This window comes from Lontra canadensis, unplaced genomic scaffold (assembly GCF_010015895.1).
Source record: "Lontra canadensis isolate GAN:19392208 unplaced genomic scaffold, GSC_riverotter_1.0 scaffold15, whole genome shotgun sequence".
Lineage (NCBI taxonomy): Eukaryota > Metazoa > Chordata > Mammalia > Carnivora > Mustelidae > Lontra > Lontra canadensis.
In genome coordinates, this window is record NW_022631009.1 from 9,244,617 (window position 1) to 9,265,619 (window position 21,003).

The following is a 21,003-nucleotide window of genomic DNA, read 5'->3' on the forward strand; positions in this document are numbered from 1 at the left end:
ATTAGGCTTTCTTCTTTTGCGTTATTTTTGTAAATGTTTAAGCATTAAACATTGTATTTAAAAGTTAAAACAATTCATTATATTTTACCTCGTTATATACTTCCTATGATTATTCTCATGAATCATTATTTTAAGAATCTTTTCTGGAGCATAATGACTTGCTTTATATTCTTGATAAGTTAAGCCTTTGAAAAATTAACTCTCCCTGGCCTGTGGTATGGTAAAATGAGACAAGTTATTAGATCTGATAGAAAACTGAATTCATTGAATTTCTGAGACATAAGGAATATGTTTGGGAACTTATAAGGACTTGTTTGATTTTGTAATATTGCTATATACTTTTTAAAGTATTAAATTAAAATTAATTTTTTTAAAAAAGGAGAAATTCCCAATTTATGTAGTAAGACATGTCCTCAAATTTTGCAAAGTTAATCCAGGAGAGTTAGCAGTACAATTTACTGATTATGAGACTGACTTAATCTGTTTTATTTTTTGAAATGGGAAAGGTGATCCATTTTCTGAAAGTGTCCCAGTTTGTTACAATTATTGGTTAATGGCTTATACCCATTATATCAGTTTTGAAAGACAATATAGTATTTATTTCCCTTTTTGTTCCTGAAGTTCTTGGGTCAGGGGAATGCTGACTATTGGAGGAAAAGGGGTCAAGTTCAAGAAAAGGTAAAAATAAAAAGGTCAGATTAGAATCATTCTAAAATAAAATTGATCTATCTTTTTTTATGTATTTTAAAAGAAATAAATTGTAAATTTAAAGGTAATCAATTAACCAGAAATATACAAACTTAAAATATGTCCTGAAAATCTTTTGTTCTCATCCTTTTTCATGCTACCTTTTCATCCTGGAGCAGGAGTGAAATACTAAAACTATTTTATATTTCCACTTGCATACAAATGTCCTGTCCATGGACAGTTGTTCCTTCTTCCCATATATTATTTGAGAGGGAATGAGTCATCTATAGTACACAGCCATTTTGTACATTATTTTCCTGTTAGGTTCTAATTAAAATAAAATGCATTAACACTTCCATACATTATATTACTTGAAAATGATAATACTTTCTATTAAACTGTGCTTCAATATTCTGTTTTACCTGCAGCTGAATGTGGTGCATCTGCAACAAATAATGAAGGAATTTTGCTTTCTCCAAATTATCCACTCAACTATGAAAACAACCATGAATGCATTTATAGTATTCAGGTTCAAGCAGGAAAGGGAATCAATATTTCAGCCAGAACATTTCATTTAGCACAAGGAGACGTTCTTAAGGTAGGTGAACTCAGAAACTCTTGTATTTTGATAATTTTTAGTAAGTATATATTAATACATATATACGCATATATATGTGTGATCAACCATAAGTTGATTCTGCCATTCATAGATTTCAATTATACATTATTTCCCATTTTCCTATTATCATTTTCATTGAGATAAATGTTTTGTTGCCAATGCTTATTTATAATACAGATATTTTTATTTTATGATACATAAATTTTAATGTTTCAATAATGCCAAATCATATATATAAAACATAATTAACATAGGAATGGTTATTTCTTTAAGAAATAGAGTGGTGGTTTATTTTTGTTTTGATATCTTTTAAGTTACTTGGTTATCTCTGTTGATACATGGATTATTTTTGCATTTATGATTACAAAAAAATTATATTTTATAAAGGCATAAAACTAATGACTTCCTATCTATAAGTTATATAAGTAAAATATATTTTCTTAATAGTAAACATTTAGTGGGCTGCCTGCGTGGCACAGTTGGTAAAGCATCTGACTCTTGCTTTGGGGTCAGGTAGTGATCCAGCTCTACATCTGGCATCATGATCAGCATGTAGTCTGCTTGGGATTCTTTCTCCCTCTCCATCTGACTACTCCCACTCATGCTCCCTCTTTCTAAAATAAATAAATAAATAAATAAATCTTTAAAAATATTAATAATGATAATAAATATTTAGTGTAAAATTTACAAATTTATTCTAAAAAGTTGAAATAGGCAAAGGTCCTATTTTTTTAAAGATACAATTTTAAAAGATACAATATTTCCCACACTTGCTGATTAATATTTGCCAAGTAAGTGTTTTAGTAAATATAATTTATATGAGGAAGTAGAATAAAAATAAACACTTCTATAAGAATCACTTTTAGTATTTTAAAAATAATTGCATAAATTTTTCCTAATTGTCAAGATTTCCTTCCTGGTAAGAAATCCAACATAATTCTGTTTTCAGAAATCTTAAAAAAAAAAAAAAAATGTGACATCTCAGGTTGGCAGGGGTAGGGGATCATTTAGCAGTGATGTTAAAAAATTTTCTTAAAAAAATATAATTTTGATGACAATTGATGGTTCTCTAATATAGACAGAACTGTGTGCTTGTAAGATTTGTATAGACACGGGAAATTTCCTTAGATATATACAATTTTACTATTAATTTAGGATCATTCTTATTTTTTGTTCTTTTCCCCAATAAGCAACAGAGACTCACTTTATAATCTCTTCAACCTCCAGTTCATTGTTTGGATTTTCTTGTTAACATAAGCTTTATTTGTTGAATTAGAGTCAGCATTGAGATTAATGGGATGCCTAAATCTCGAAGTGAGGCAGTGCTTATGTTTCCTCAGGCTAAGGATGAGGAAAAATACATCAAGACATAGATCAGATGTATAAGGCTAGCCGCTAACCTGTATCTCATAAGCAACTATAATAAACATATGGTTATAAGTTAACAGTTAAGAAGTGCTTCCCCAGGCCTACTACTATTCTTCCTAAAATATTTCTTTCTTTAAAATATCATTCTCTGTGATGCTTGAAAGATATCCATTACTTCTCCATACTGAATTATGGCTATTAATTGGAAAATTCACTTAGGATCACAGGTGATGCCTTCATAAAGAATAACCTGAATGTTCTCCTCAGAATAATTTCTGTCTAATCTGCTGCTTCCTTGGAATAAGGTAACACGCGCTTGTTACCTGTGTTCCCTGAGGATGGTTGAGACTTCAGTAAAAAGTGACATTGTGGGTGCATGTGATGGTGACAAACAAAAGAAGGCAGAAAAGTGCAATTCAAGGCCCTTTAAATAAAGATTTTTAAATAAATAAGGATTTTTCTTTCATGAAAATTTGTATCCCCAGCAAAGATTTCTGTAACTTTTCTAGAATAAAGATATGTTTCCCCAAGTTGAAAAGATTATTTATACTAAATATTACAGTAGAAACAGCCCCTGCTGATAATCTTGGCTGATAATCTTGCCTTGGTTTTATTCTGAATTATTATTTCAAAATAACTTCAGCAAGCCACTGTAGAGAGACTATTGGGGATGGGCTTTAAACTCCAACTCTGCGGTCTTCATGGTCTCTCCATCAGTTTAAGATGTAAATGATTAAATGTTGTCTTATCCTTCCCATTAATTCCATGGACAACTAGTTCAGAAGTACCTACTGATACAGGCACGGTTAGGCACGAAGGAGACAGATGCTCCCTCCAAAGGACAGATGATTAATTTTCAAAGACTAAGGAGCCCAGAGTCCTTTCATGATACAGGATGATTTCCCCCACTGCAAACCAGTCCATGACAGCCCACTCCCATCCCAGCATTTTCCAACATTACACGTAGTGCAGTCAGCTCTTTGTCCATTCAGACCAGGAAACCAGAAGAAATTAGTAAAACTGGGGCATCTAGGTGGCTCCGTCAGTTAAGTAGCTGCCTTGGGCTCTGGTCATGATCCCAGGACCCTGGAATGGAGCTGCATCAGGCTCCCTGATCAGTGGGGGGCCTGCTTCTCCCTCTCCCTCTGCTGCTCTGCTTCTGTTCTCTCGCTCACATTCTCCCTCTTAAATAAATAAATAAAATCTGTAAAAAGAAAAGTAGAACAAATAGCCCATTATAGAACCCTTTGTCCCTTGACTCAGAGAAAAGCATTGCTTTTCTTGATACAGTAGGATTGGCTATGTTCTTTGGGATGATATTCTCTTATAAACTCTATATGAGTGTAAGGTCTAGACAAGGCTTTTTTTCTTCTGGACGCATTTACTTTGTAATATCACTGTATTGGATTCTGACTAAAACAGCAATAATAATAAAAGCATGTGTGTGTATCAACTTAATCTATACCTACACACACGCACACACACACACACACACACACACACACATACACACACACATTCTCCTGAGAGCACGCCATCCAGGCTGATGCTCAGTCATCCGCCCACTCTTTCTCCTTCCCTCCTCTTTCCATAAATTACCTTACTTACATACAGCCATACTAATAATGTTTATATCAAATATAGCTGATCATATGACTCCTCTAGGTAGTTTATTCCTGGTACCACTACCAGATTTTCCTGATTCAGTAGATCTGGGGAAAACTGTTTTAGTTGGTCTGTACCTGGAATTTTGGATTTTTATAAAGCTCTCCAGATTATCTGATAGACACCAGTTTTGGGAATTATGAATATATCCTTCCTTGGTTCTGTTCCTTTTAATGGGCAAGAATACTGAACTTCTCCAACCCTCACTCAAAATATGTAATTTAATTAATTCTTTCAATTAACATTTATAGGAGGTGTTTATTATATGTACACTCTAAACAATCACCAATGAGTAATTGCCATTGTCAGCCTGGTAAGACAAAAGCTGAATAGAAATCAGAAATACTATCTCTGTTTTGTTGTTGTAATGTTTGTTTTTATTTTCAGAAAAAGACTGAGCATTATGTTTAGATAAGGGAATGTAGCAGAGGAAAAATTCAAGGCTATCTTTTTACCACACTCAGTATTGTGTAGTTTAAAGATTTATGTCTAATGCAAAATGTAGACAGGATGGATGATTATGGAGAAGAGTCAGTTAAATAACTTAATATTGGTTTTGAGAGTCTGAAAGAATTATCATAGTTATGTGAAGCTAAATAGTTAAAGGACTGGATTAATAACTAATAACATTCTTTTAGCAGTATGAAAAGAAAGTTATTAAAATGTTGTTTTCAAGATGTATTATTTTTAAGCTTATTTTGTAACCTATGTGCAAGTGTTTGGGAATACTACTTGTGAGAACCTATTGCTAAATTTTCAGTAATTTAGTGAACTGGTTGTTAGACATTAAAATTAGATTAGATTACAATTATATTACAATTGTTATATTAAAAACAAAGGTAAAAAATACAACTTCTCATTTCTTAATTATTTTACTATTTTTGTTATTATGTGTGTTTTTTAGGTGAGCTCTGTGTATTAAATCTCTATGGTGGAAATACTATGCAAAGCGTCCATCCTTTCCCAACTCTACATACAGAGATGTCATATTGATAGCTTGATATTGACAATACTAGGAGTAGTTACACTGCAGAAAATGACAAATGCTACAGATCTTGACTTGATTCCTTTGCGCATCATCTATACTTAAGTTTAAGAATGGGTTGTGTCTATAGTCATTCTGTTGTGAATAACACCAAAATATTGAGAATACATATTTTCTAGAATTAAAAACTATTATTCTGTTTAGCCAAGAAGTTGCTTCTGTCATTTACAAATTCCATTTTCTGATATTGTTTTTACATTGCTTTACTTAGATCTTGTTAACTTAAAAAACTCAAGCAATATTCAGTTAGGAACCATTGTTGTTTGTCAGTTGCAATTATAAGATGTAGATACAAAAATTTGGCCAAAAAAAAAAGTATTCTGTGAAAATCAATTACCTCTATGGAATTTGGAGCAGTGAATATATATACAGGTTCTAATTTTTTTTTTTTTTTCTATTTGTAACTTGCATGCTACATATCCCTTTAATCAGGGATTCCCAGACAGTCTATGTGCCACATTAGTCTTAACGGCCATGTCTATAAATAAAATTTTACTGGGAGAAAACCATGTTCATTCATTTATATATTATCTGTCCCTGTTTTTGTGCTATAATGACAGTATTGAGTAGTTATGACAGAGATATTATCTCCCAAAGACTATAAATATCTTCTGTCTATTCTTTTTTAGAAAAAGTTTGTCTACCTTTCTCTTTTTTTTTAAATATTTTATTTATTTATTTGACAGAGAGATCACAAGTAGGCAGAGAGGCAGGCAGGAAGCAGGCTCCCTGCTGAGCAGAAAGCCCGATGTGGGGCTCGATCCCAGGACCATGAGACCATGACCTGAGCTGAAGGCAGAGGCTTTAACCCACTGAGTCACCCAAGCGCCCCTGAGTCTACCTCTCTTTATATTAATAAAAGTTATTTTTTAAGTATGATTGGGTATATACATTCACCAATTCTGTTTGTCTGGGAGCTGGTTATTAGACATTTTCTAGCAAACCAGAGATCTCAGATGTCCACCATACTTATCTACCAACTTTGCTTGTTCACTGGTAATCCTTTGTTCTCTCTTCCTCCCAAAGCACTCTGTAAATATTTATTTGTCAAGAATGCTATATTAGATCTCATAAACCCCTTCATTCTTTCCCATACTGAGGATAACGGAAGTGAATGATTTTTGACAGGCCATCCAGCTTGAGAGGTAGAATTGGGACTTCAAATCTGTTATATAATTGCAAAGCTAAACCTCCTGAAAAACGTGCTCTTCATTGTGTCCTAAACTCCTTAACTAAAATATATTAGCTCTTATAATTGCATACACCTTATATGGCTATTTTGAAGACATAAATATTTTAATATGATCAAAAGTTCTCTGCTCTGTTTCATTTTATTTTGGAGAGAGCATAAGGTTGGGAACATTGTCGTTTTTGATCAATCATTGTAAAAGTTATTCTTGTTTATTTTTTATTCAGATTTTGACATCTGACTCACTTTATTAGAAAAACTTTATTTAAATTTCTAAATCAACCTATAAAACAAGCAGCCAAAATGAAAATTCTAATATCCATGAGTGGGAATAATTTGCAGGTTTGTGTGATTATATATATGTACATGTGTGATTTCTTTCTATTTTATTTTCTATATACTTTCTGCTCTTGGGTGAAGATAACATCTGACTTGCTGGGGTGCCTGAGTGGCTCAGAGGGTTAGGCCTCTGCCTTCAGCTCAGATCATGGTCTCAGGGTCCTGGGATCAAGCCCCGCATCGGGCTCTCTGCTTAGTGGGAAGCCCGCTTCCCCCTTTCTCTCTGCCTGCTGCTCTGCCTACTTGTGATCTCTCTGTGTCAAATAAATGAATGAAATCTTTAAAAAAATTATTTAAAAAAACAAACCAAAACAAAAAATCTGACTTGCTAATTCATTAAAGGAATGACTGAGAATATGCCTTCTAATTATGCATTTATTAAAAATAAAAACACAGTTTTGAGTGTTAATAAGCTGTTCATTATAAAGGGTTTGACCTTCCAAATATAGGAGGGTCTGTACACCAAAATTAATTACAGGCTCCCTGATCCATTATAAAAGGTTTGATAACTGAAACATGGCAACATTTGAGGTCTAGTCTGTTCTATTAAGACAGTACCAGGTTAATGGCAACCATTTGACAAATTAGAGCCTTACTGAGGACCTTCATTAATATTACAAAAGCCCTCAATGCCTTTAATGATATTAACTCTTAAATCAACTTGAAATTCTAAATTTGACATTAAAGTGAGTCTTCATTATCTGATTAGGTGCTAAGTAACTGAGAATATTTTTATGGGAAACACCATAATCCTCTCCCTTCCAACACACACACACACACAAAATGTATTATACAGTTATCTTATACTTTTTTAGATTTGTAAATGTTTGAAAAACAAATAGGTATTAAGACATAGCAAAAATAATAATGAAATAAAAAAGGAAAAAGAGAAAAATAGACCCAAATAAATAAAAGCATGCTTAATAATCCTGACTTTAATCAGAACAGAAATATGAAAAGTAATGATGTCAAAAGTTCTATGGTAAGACCCAATATAATCACTCTGTACTGTAAATTTACTTTTTAAAAAATATTTTGTTCATCTATTTGAGAGAGAGAGCACAAGTTGGGGGATCGGGGAAAAGGAAGAAGGAGAAGCAGACTGCCTGCTGAGCAGGGAGCCTGATGCTGGGCTTGATCCCAGGACCCTAAGATCATGACCCCAGCCAAAGAGAAACTGAGCCACCCAAGGACCCCTGAAAATTTACTTTTAAATGAAATATACATTTTGTTCATTTTATTTTTTTATTTATATGCTTGCATCCATGTTTGCCTCCAAAGTAATTTGCCTTTGGCTGCAGTGTTTTGCTATTTCTTACTGCCTTTATGCTTGCATATGTATTTGAATACATTTGAAGAATTTTATTTACAAGTTAAACAGCCTTGGCTTGATCATTAGTATAAAACTCTTCCCTAAAACCTTGCTAATTAACACTTGCTTTTCACCTTGATTTAATAACTCTATACATACTTCCAAAATTTCATAGTTGAATTATCACACTTCATTTTACGTTTATGATTATAGTGGTATCTCTGTGTTATTTGTTTTCTACCTTTTGACTTTTAAATAGACTAGTTAATGAGTTTTGGTGCTGAATTAGATTCTCTCTGCTGGGCTTAAGATGTGTGTGTGTGTATATATATATATATACACACACATATATATATATATATATGTATTAGCTCTTTTCAGTCTTTTTCTTTCAATCATTATTTTAAAAATATCTTAAAGATAGTTTCTTTTGAAAAAGAAAAAAGGATGCTTCTAACTTAAAAAGTAGAAAGACACAATGTAAATATCTCTCTTGGGACAAAATTTTTTAAATTTCCTTCAGCTTATGAATGATGTCTTAATTTTTTATTTTATTCCCAGCACATAATACAGTGTATAGAACTAAATATGAATTGAATTATTTTATTTTTTAACATTACGTTATATAAGAATGATTGTCATGTGTAAAGAGAGGGTTTCTCTAATGATTCAACTTTTTTTTTTTTTCTTACCACTGAACATTTAAGAAAAACATTAGGAGAGACTTAAAAAAAAACAAAAAAACAAAAACAGAATTCAAGAATCAGTTTCTGTTTGCTGATTTACATCAATTAGTTTAATTTATATTGCCCCTTTATTTGGCTATTTTTGAGATATGACGTTCCTACAGTGTATTCATGCATAAAAGCAGAACTAGTTGAATCCAAGAAGCATTTATATTTAATGTAAGAATGAAATTACATTTAAAAAAAAAAGAATGAAATTACATGCTGGCAAAAAATAAGGGAAATAAAAAGGAAAATATTCTTTGGGATTACCTAGACAATATTAACCACAAATAAGATCACTGGATCTGCTGGCCAAATGGTTTGGTTGTGAATGTATGGCTCTAAACTTAGAATTTATGAACTATGTCATATATAGAGTTATAAAATAAATGTATTCAAAAGCAGCTTCCGAGAATATTGAACATTTGAAACTCACAGACACAAAAGTGTGTTTTCCAGCAAGTGTGTTGACTTGCCTCTGAATTTCCACTGGTGACTACTATTCTTAAGAAACCAAAAGTTGATTCTTATGTAATCAAACAATAAAATCCCTGAGCTAACAAACCTCAGCATTTGGTTCAGCTTTGTTGAAGATAAAGAACTTCTTACTGATAACTAAAACAGAAACTTACTTGTCTGGTAAGTTCCACCAGGGGGTTCAAGGAATTCTTATATAATTTTAGGAAATTTGTCCGTGCAGCCCTCTATCTCGTGCTAAGATACTCTTTAAACAGTCAACCCACTTTTTTGTTGTTTGTTGTTGTTGTTTGTTGTTGTTTTTAGTTGACAGAAAGACCTTGTAAAAGGGAGAAGACAGTAAAATGTTTTCTTTTAGGAATTCCATGAGCATGTTGGCTTGAGTTCAGCTTTCAACTTTCTCCCTCTATTTCTGCCTCCCTTTCTGAGCTAATATAATAAATAAGCTGGTGGAGCCCCGGAGGCTCGTATGAAGCTGCAGATTCCCTCGGTCACAAAGGGAAAGAGCAGAATGTCCTGGTAATAGAGACTTCAAAATTCCTGTGCAGAAAAGGTGTAGGGTAATGTGGTTTGAAGAGGACACCAGAGGCCCTGAGCACAAGCTGTATTTTTATAGCATGTTAAATAAAATTTTATCTCTAGTCTTTATAACGCTTAAATCTTACATCAATAATAAGGAAGTATAATCGTTTACATAGCTAAAGGTACATAAATACATACTTAAGGAGAATTCAGTAACTGGAGGGAAGAAAGACCAAATTAAATGCATGGAACAGGTGGTATACATTGAATTCAAACTGTAGGAGCATTAAGAGAAATTTGAAAATAAATTTAAAATTTTTGAAAAAATCTTAATGCAATTAGAGTGCTGAGAGAGAGGAGAGACTTTCTAGAGTTTGACCGATGATTTTAAAATTTAAGATTTAAAAAATAAATAAAATAAAATTTAAGATTTTAAATCATTTTTTAAAATAAATTTTATTTATTTATTTGCCAGAGAAAGAGCACAAGCAGGGGGAGCAGTAGGCAGAGGAAAAGCAAGGAGCTCAATGCAGGACTTGATCCCAGGATTCTAGGATCATGACCTGAGCTGAAGGAAGGAACCCAATGAACTAAGCCACCCAGGAATCCCTAAAATTTAAGATTTTAATAGAAACACTAAAAAGAGATTAGTGACTGCTAAAAACTAATTTTTTCATGTAGAAGATCCAGTGGAGGATTGTTTACAATACAGAGGGAAAGATAGATGCAAAGAGAAAATAAAGGAGAAATAATAATACCATTTTAGAGACTTAATATACAAATTATAGGCATTCTAGGTGGAAAATAAAAGGACTGTATAAATAAGGAGTAATTAAATGAACAAAAACTCAAAGAGTTTCTGGAGTTGAAAAAATCTTAAGCCTCTAATTAAAAAAGTCTCATTACTTTATTTGCATAATACAGACATTAGAAATACAGTGAAAATTTCCCAGTCTCTTTTATTAAGTTAACATAAATTGAATACTAATACCTTATAAAGATAATTTGAAAAATAAAAAAAATATAAAAACTACACATGAATTTTCATTTAAAAATTACAGAAAATATTCTATATAGATTATCAAATTAAACCCAAAAATTTAGCTCAAGAAAAGTCTATCATACAGGTTCATATAATAGTTACATGTATATAATAATAATGAAAATTCCATTGTGTACCATCTAACTGCTCTCTGAACATGATGAATACCACTTTGGGGGAACACTGGGACCATGGCAAGGTCACTTGTTTAGGAATTCAACAATATAATTTTTACACTAATACCAGGTTAGAAGTAAAGCAGTTTCAGGCAGGAGGTAAGTAACTTTGAGCAGCATTTCTCAACTTTTTCTATTATCATTCATCTAATGAGCCCCCAACTCCATGAAGCTAAATATTATGGAGTAAAATTGGTCATATAGAGTGATCTTTGTAGCACTACTAATCACTGTAATATATAAGACTTCATCACAAGCAAGAACCAATTTTCACTGCCTTGGGGGCATGGGGCATAAGTACTCCTCTGAAAATTCATGTCTTAAGGACAAAAGAATGGTAACATGCAATGTTGGTAAGCCTTCCACTTAATTTCTATATGCTTTTTGGAAATAGTATAGCTACACCTGAGTATTTTAGCTCCCAAATCCCATATATTGATAATTTTCTTATGAAAATACAAATATCAAAAAAAATGAGGTATATGTAAAAGGTGTTTATTTCAGTATTGCTCTTAGTAGCAAAAAAGTCCTGAATTTACTAATATGGGAATGATAGTTGTGGTAGTGGCACTGTGTGAAATATTGCATAGCTCCCAAAAGGCAGAATCTGTATCTATTGACCTGGAGAGATGTCTGTAATGCACTGATAAAAGCAAATTAGAGTATAATGAAAAGTTACAACTTCAGAAGAATGAGAATTACATAGGAATTTTTGAGAGCTCATCAATTTTGTTTTGTATGTTTTTACCTTGTTAGAACATTTCTAAAAACATTCAGTACTCATTTAATATTTTTGCATGTTAAAAATGAATTAAGTTAAAGAAAATGGATAAATTATAGAAATTGCAAAGCAAGCAAGTATATCTTATATTAATTACGTTATTAGAAAGAAAAAAGGTATTTGATCCCCTTGAGCAAGTTGCAGAAAAAGAACCAACCAACCTTGAAAACCAGCCTTTCCATAGATATTCTCAATTTTAAATGCCTGCCATAAAAAAGCATTATTTTTATAATAAGATCAAAAGTTAAGGTATACTGAGCTTGGAATTTTAAAATTATCCATGTGGATTCTAACTTTCTTAGCTTGATATATGTAGGGATTAATATAGGTAATTGTCCTTGGGGAACATGAGTGATCTGATTTGGGAAGAATTTGATAATTTCCTCTTCTTTATAAACATAAACACATGATTTAAACTGGTTTTTATTGGCACATTTACATTTTTAATTATAAACGTTTTGCAGATTTATGATGGAAAAGATAAAACGACTCATCTACTAGGTGCATTTACTGGCGCATCTATGCGAGGATTGACACTTAGCAGTACTTCAAATCAACTCTGGCTGGAATTTAATTCTGATTCTGAAGGGACAGATGAAGGTTTTCAACTTGTCTATACCAGTAAGTATTTTAGAAGAAAAAAATGGCCAAACACTGAGGCTGAGTATTTATTAAATAATTGCAACTTACGAGGTGAAGTAAAACCCAAAATTTGATTTGTAGAACTTGAAGTGTAGAACTACCTTCTATTTATACAATATTATTTGACCTTAATGATTCCATAAATTACAGGTATTCTAACTGTTGCAATTCCACATTGAAACAACTAAGCTTCAGAATGGTTAAGTAATTTGTGGCTGACTTATTTACATGATTATAAAATAGCAGTATTCTTCCCATCCAATATTTTAAAAATATAATTTTTTTAATAGATGAAAATTCAAATTTTGCAAGTGTGGTAGTTATATATTGGACAGTCATTAGTGATAACTGGATGGTTTCAGAGGAGTTTACACTAGAGTTAAGTTTTTTATTTTGTTTTGCTTTTGTATTGAATTGCTTTATTAAAAATAAAACTATTGCATTATACTCCAATTGGCTGTTCTGACAAACGAGTAGAAGTTCAAAGACTGAGAAGCATGGGTTGGTGGGTTACATTAGTTGTTATATGAATTAAATGAATTTATTTTACCAGTGCCATAAGAAAAGAAACAGACTTAATACATCTCTCCACAATAAGTTATATTCAAGTAATATGTTTATTGAGTTTCTACTCTGTAAGCAATACTTTAACAAAATAAAGCTCATATAAAACTGAGATAGTTACTAGCTGTGTTTTAACAAATTTAGAATCAGATCAAATCAGTTCTTGGAAGTTCAGAATGCTCATTAGCAAAACAACTAAGCAGCAACATTCAGAAATCTTTACTTTTAGAATATTTGAAAAAGATCTAATGATGCCTATAAATTTCCTCAAGAAGTCAGGTGAATGGTAACCATTACAGAAACTGGAAAATTAAAATTATTACAGTATCAAAGATACATGGGATCCTGAAGGGAATTTGAATCAAATTGCTATTTGTGAAAATATCCTTTCTTAATGATATGAGAAGTAGAAGACAGGAGGGTATATTATATTGAAATTATATTTAAAAATCTGATGCATTTAAGTAAGAGATTACTATTGCTCCCTGTTTATTTCAAGGTTTTTTTTTTTTCTACCCGTGCTAGAATTGTTCATCATTAATGCAACAAAACCTAAATTAACAAAATGAATGTTAAATTCATATTTCTAAATCCTGAGAACTACTGTGTACAATGCAATTTTTTATGAAGTACTTCCAAAGACAAATGACAATCCAACCAAATTGTGTTTACAGCTATTACTATGTGATATACTAAAAGTAATAGTATTGACAATTATTGCTCAAGTATAATTGGTGTGATCCGCTCAGAAGGGCACTTGTTGTTTAATCTGCTTTTCTCTGCCCCTTTCTCTGTTTTCTAACAGAGTTGCCGACATTTTTCAACTCATGGCTCAATGTCTACACAATGACTTTTCTTTGCTCTGCATCATTTTGCATTTCTCCTTATCTAAAAATGTTAATGGGGTTCATAGGAAAAAACCTAGATTTCCTTCCCAGATTTTTAAATTCTGTGTAACTTGAGATTATTGATGCAAAGATGCTAGACATTGTAGGACATACCTACATTTAAAATTGGGTGGTTAGGTGTCTAGACTGAGTCAAATCATTGACCCTTATTGTCATTGTATGAGCTCCCACATGTCAGAAAAGTGACATCATAAGCAAATATTTGAAATCACTCTTCTTAATGACTCTAGTTCATTATAGAATGTGTGTCATTATGAAGATGGAAAGCTGTAGAATGGGGAAGAGAATATAAAAGCAATTATTTTTTTTAAAGGGTAGGTATACATCCATAAATATTTTTCAGTCTCAGAACTGAAACTAAATGTTTCCATCTCAGATCTGGAACTGTAAGTATAGCCTACTTCAAGTTGTCGGTGGATTATCACCAGGTCAGTGAAGGGTCCTCTGATTTTCTGAATCAACAGCTGTGTTCTCAGCTCCTTCTGAGGAGGGTCCTGGAACTAGTAACACATCCGTCATTAATTGTTATTTGTTCCATGGTTTTACTTCTGATTTTGACACTGGCAATCTTTCTACATATCTATAATTATCTTAATAGCTAACCCCAGATTTCCTGGCTTTGATGGGAACTTATTCCCATCCTCCCAATATGTTTTTGGTTCCAGCCATAGCACCAGTGCTAGGCTGCTTTCTCTTCAGGGTTAATATGTTATTAGTGTGCTCCAAACAGAAGCATCACCTGAGCCTTTGAACTTTAAGACACATCTCTGATATTTTCCCACTGACACTTACTTACCCTGACTCCTTCAGTCAGAGCTTACTTTTAAACATTTCATTTACAGAAGTTTCTGTTCTCAACTAAGATATCAGTTATCGCACTGTACTGTCGTTACACTTTTCTGCAAACATATTGTACATACTTCTTTGGGAAGCCTTCCCTCTCTTCATGTCTTTAGTCAGTTTTAGTTCAATTGCATCTCTTTACATACTCTTAGTAAATTAACATGTGGTATGAATACTGATTTTGTATAATGCCTTTGTGATATAGATGAAGATTCTACAAGGGCATATATTTTAATATTCATAAACTTCTTAGAGGTAGTAACTATTTTCTGAACATAAAAGAATTTGCTAAGGTGCCCAAACATGGGAGAAATGTAAAAGACAATGTTTTTGTGTATGAATCATTGTATTTGATGATTTCTAAATCAAATTCCACCTGCAATTCTGTGTTGTGTTCCTCCTTAAAATTATCCAAACTTAGCCTCTGAAACATCTGAGAGAAGACTTTGTGACATAGAAGAGTTCCCAGGATTCCCATTAAGAGAATTAGAGACAGAAGAGAGAACCGTTGGCTCTAGGTCAGATCAAGTAAGGATTCATAAATAGAATGGTATTAAAGGTTGGGTTGGTGGGTTACAAAGAGAAGTGATGGGGAGCATACCAGGCAAAGAGAATAGGACTGAAGGAAGGCACAGAGACTAGAAAGATCTTATTAGGTACATTAAGGTAAATACAGCAAATAATCCAGTTCTGATTAATTCCTTTTACCTAGCTCCTCACAATTCTAGCTGTTAAGACATATAGACCTTTTATGACCACCCTTATCTAATGACAGGTTTCTTATCTAATGATAGTCACTATCTCTCTATTGTTCATTTTGTTGACTTGTGTGGTTGCCTGGTTATTGGTAGTTTCAGGTAGAGAGAAGCACATATGGCTGAGGTAGAAATGAGAAAATAGTTTTTCGGAACAGATATTTTTCAGAACAAATAGTTCAGAACATAACTATTAAGGGGCATTTTATTTCAGCTATCTTTTAGGCCCATTCATCATATAATCATTAAGAGTAGCAAATGGACCAGTGGAAACAGTAGTTGAGATGTTGCTTTTGGTTTCAAGTAATAGAAAACCTAACCATAACTTAAATTACCAGGATTTATTTTTCTCATATAAGATGAAAGGTGAACAACAGGTAGGTAGTTTCTTGATTCAACTCTCCAACCAAGGGAACAAAGATCCTGTCCCTATCTCTCCGCTTTAGCATTCCTAACGTGTTCATTTTTTTGTCCTAATGTCTGTGATATGGTCATAAGATGGCTATTTTAACTCCAGGCATAGTCAAGGCAGGGAGAAAGAGGGAACAGGTAGTGCCAACCGCAAATGCCTCCTTTACCAGGAATGCAAAATCTGTGTCAGACATTCTCTTATCTCTCCATGTCCTAAACTGAGCCGTATCATTATACCTGGATTTCCTGGCAAGAAAAGCTGGGAAATGAATTATTTGGTAGACTAAATAATCACTCAGTATTAGACCACCATGCTATACAACCTGATATGATTCTTTTACTGCTGGGAACAAAATCAAGTTGTTTGTGGGGAAGAAGAGAAAAGATATTGAGAATACAACTTACAGTGTCTACTACAATGTACAGCTGTAACAGTTATTCCAAAACAAGTAATAAATCCATAGATGTTGCATCAATATATGCCTCTGCTATTAATGGAATTATGGAAGCCTGGGCTCTTGGGTGTTTTAAAAGGAAAAGTGTTTGGTTTACTCATTATTAATAATTTCAGCTCTACTACACTAAGAAGACAGTGAGCTCCTTTCACTCTTCTTCATCAATAAATAAATTATATATATACTTGTGAAATGCTACATCATACTTGAGAGGAGAAACTCTCACATTCCTTTATTTTTCTAAAGCAAATTGAATCTCTTGACTCATAACCCATTAAAATAAACATACATAAAAACACAACATTAAGAGTTGTCAAGAATAATACTTTTTAGCTTTTGTGGGGCTATCTTTCTCCCAGATAAGTTTCCAGTCAACTCTACCTAGTTTGATTAGAATAACTGGAGCCGAGATAGCTACACTGGTTGAGAGTAAAATGACATGATAAACTTGGGCAGAACTTGACTACCATTAGGATCTCAATCCCACTACACAGACTCTCAGAATTAACTCCCTCCTTGAGTCATGTCATTCTTCCATTCTTCTCAAATTAATAGCTATCAAATACTCTTGCCCTGGAGAAATCTGAAACTCGCCCCAAATAAAGATATAGATAAGGCATTTTTTTTTTTTAATACAGATTAGTTGACAATTTCCCTGTGACCCCTAAAGGCATAACTGCATTTCCTAGAGGGAGTGGGGGAGTCAAGGGAGAGAAAATTACCATCTCCTTCTAAACTTAGAAGAACAGATCAGAAATTAAGATATCATTATAGTATCCTTTTTTTCTTTTTTTCTTTCTTTTCTTTTTTTTAAAGATTGTATTTATTTATTTGAGAGAGAGACAGTGAGAGATAGCATGAGAAGGGAGAAGGTCAGAGGGAGAAGCTTAGAGGGAGAAGCTTAACTAACTGAGCCACCCAGGTGCCCTTTAGTATCCTTCTTAAAGCATCACTCCGCTCTGGTTCACTCAGTAATAGAACTCAGCAAAACCTGATAGGATAACCTGACCAGACTTCTTCAGTCCCTCAACCCACATTTCAAGAAGATGGTTGTAAATCCAATGTCTTTCACTGAATCTCTCACTGAAGATTAAGTTGTAGAAATGTCATTTTAGTGGGACAAGACAGAGAAGAAAGACAAGAACAAAGGATAAGAGAACTTCATTTAGACATAATTTCTAGCTGGCCAATTGGAGAGATAGTATAGAAGATGGGGCTACTGTAGTTAGTTGGTTCTGGGACTCCATCTCAGAAGAGGTTATTACTTGAGTTGATATTGGAATTATAAGAAAGGACAAACAAAAACAGATCTGTGGGGAGAGGGTGCCAGACAGATAGATCATCAAGTTCAAAGGCTCAAGAGAGACCTGAGCTTGAGTTATGCAGCTAGAACTGAATAAGCAAGGAGAATGGGACAAAATGAAAAAGTGGAAACTAGGCAGGGGTGAGGTGGGCTATAGTTAGGGGTTGGATTTTACCTAAAAGATACAGAGAAATCTTTCAACATCAGTGTATCTTTACATAGTAGAGTTAAAAATAACAGCTAACATTTATCTACTCTCTACCAGGTATAATATATAACCCTATGAGGAAGGTACTATTATTCCCAGTTAGAAGAAGAGGAAAATGAAGCACAAAAGAGTTATGACTTGCCCAAGGTCACAAATCTATTAAGTACAGATACAGAAATTGAACTTAAGGGCTCTGCCTCTTAATCACCATACTATATTATCTTCAACCCAAGTTTGAGGTGTTTTATATTTGAATTTCCATGGATTTATCATTTTTTTATTGTTGATATAAATGTAAAAACAAATATTTTAAAAAGTAAATGCAATTCTTTCCAAAGACACTTTCATCATTTTATGCCTGAGAATCAGAATGTTTTCTTATTGGCCAAACTTAGAATCAGAGGATAACTTAGACCTTGTGTCTTTTATGTTGTTTGTGTAGTCTTTAAACTTTATGTCTTGAAGTTATGCTTCATTGCAGATTCCTTTAGCTCTACTCATTTGTAGTTCTCCCACTTTTATTCAATAGAAAGTAGTTGGGTATTTTAAACAACCATCCATTACAGAGCTAAATCATACCTTTTTGATGGATTATAGCATTGTCTTCTCAAAAACTGATCTGGTAAATATCCATGATGCCCAGCCAGTAGATACTATCTCTGGGTCTCTTGTTATTACTTCTGTACATTTAATTTACTAAAAAGCCCATTGGAGAAATGTTCATTATCCCGAGGGAAAAGTTCAGCTATATTTGGACACTTTTAGCCTTCCAGTTTTGTTGCTTGAAATGATTCATTAATCCACATGAAACATGTCAATTTCAAACTTTATATTCAAATTAATGATGGGCATTAGCTAACTTGTGATACCTTTTCTTGTGTACTAACCTTATAAATATATAATAAATTATCCTTATTTAAACTCTTTAATATAATTACTAGTATGTTGTTGGCAGTGTTAATAATGAAAAATAATCAGGTGATTTATTGACTCTAACTTTATTCTTTGGATATACTTTAATGCAAATGCAAGTAGAGAATAAGTAAATTACAAAGGAGCAACAAAGTTAGCCTGGGTGGTTCTATGTCCCATAAACACTTAACAGATGCATTTGGCATTTCTTTCACTCTTAAAACTTGAAATTAACCAGGTAATAAAGGAAGTGCTGACTAAATGCTGCATTATGTAATATAAGGTATTCTAGCTAAAATATTGGAGAAATATTTCTTCATTTTCTGTCATTTACATAGGCAATATTAGTTCTTCATAATAGAGTAACAAAGTAGTCACTGTCATTTTTATAACTTTGACATGCCAAAAGCTTTGTAAGTTTTGAACTTAAACATCTAAAGACTTACTAATATACTCCTTACATAAAAATTAATTTCTGGGGATTGAAGACTTATATGTGAGTATGAAAACATTAAAATATTGAGGAAAAAGAGGCTCCTGGGTGGCTCAGTCAGTTGTGTCTGACCTTCAGCTCAGTTCATGATCCTGGATCCTGGGATGAGCCCCACTTTAATGATGCTTCTCCATCTCCCCTCCTCTATTGTTCTCTCTCTTGCTATCTCTTTCTCTCAAATAAATAAATAAAATCTTTACAAAAATAAATAAAATAAAATAGAAAAAAAAGGTGTGGCCTAGAACAGCTATGTCTTTAAGGTGGAGTAAGATTTCTAAAACAAGATACACAAGCAAAAACCTGTCAGTAGTCAGTAACATCTCTGCCCTTCTAAGCACTTCCCTGAAGTGTAGAGACTAACAACCTGGCAACTGTATTTCCCATACTCTGGCCAGTGAAGACCTCTACTTAGATTCTGCCAATTAAAGGCAGCCCTGTGAGAGCCTAGAGGTGGAGTGGATGGAGAAACCATTAAGGTCTATGGTGCAGCAGGTGGGATTGCAATGCGGGCAGGTGGTTTTATGTGATAGCATGTTCCCTGAACTCCAGGATGTCCTGAAAGCCAGCAGTGGTCTTCTGACCTTTACACTGTCTGCATTTCTTATATTTTCCCTCAATACCATAAGAATAAAGATGTACCTATTTCTAATGTATGGAATCTTAGCAATTCAAAATGTCTAAGTGGCTTCTATTTTCCTGACCAAGTCCCAGTCATCATATATTTTTTAGATGTTTCTGTAGCAAAAAACACCATAAACAGAGTAGAAAGATGAGACATTTTTAGGAAATATTTACCATATATGTAACAGGAAAATATAAACTCTACAGAAAGGAATCCTATAAATTAATAAGAAAATGAAAAGAAATTTCATACAAAAGTAGCCTCAGGTAGGCAGTAATCAAACAAACAAAAAATGTTTAATAGAAATTGAGAAAATTAAACCGAAAATAATACGTTATTACAGTTGGGTTATTTTTGTTGTTGTTGTTGTTAGATTTGTATCACTAAAGGTGAGGTCCTCTCTTTCTAAGCAGACTAAGCAGAAATAAATTATGTAACATCAAAATAAGAACTCTGAGAAAAATAATACTTGTTTAGCAAGAACCTCTGCTTTAATAATATTAATATTCATGACATTAGTAAAAATTTAAATGTCCTACAATGCTAAATGCTGATGGCAATTTGAAGAACATGAAACTCTTTTGGCTTTGGGGAATGCAAGTTGGTAAAGTAACCTAGGAGAGTAATTTGGCAATATCTAGTAAAATTCCATTCCTAAATGTATCTAGAATGAACCAACTATGCAGTTTGGCCAAATACCAAATAACTGATGGTTAAAAATTAATGTTCAGGCAAAGCTGAATCTCACTAACCCAGAATGATGTACAAATGTATGATGCGTAAGACACAAACTAGCCATTTAAAAATATCCTTCACTTTTTCATGCCCAACAAATTAAAATATAGGAAAGCCTGTGAGTAATGTTTTCTAGTCAGAGGTTTATACATGGGATTTAGAGCATTAACATGTTTTTAAAAAATTATTTACCATATCTCCT

General features: G+C 33.0%; 1 protein-coding gene across 2 annotated transcripts in view; it reads left to right on the forward strand.

Annotated features, from left to right (window-relative positions):
• Window positions 1-21,003, forward strand: part of CSMD3 (CUB and Sushi multiple domains 3) — a 1,221,727-nt gene that overhangs the window by 881,910 nt on the left and 318,814 nt on the right. For both annotated transcript variants that reach the window (XM_032858445.1, XM_032858446.1), the window contains 2 exons: window positions 1,116-1,285; window positions 12,415-12,571. In XM_032858445.1, the coding sequence (XP_032714336.1) occupies window positions 1,116-1,285; window positions 12,415-12,571 (327 nt within the window). The remainder of the gene's footprint in view (window positions 1-1,115; window positions 1,286-12,414; window positions 12,572-21,003) is intronic.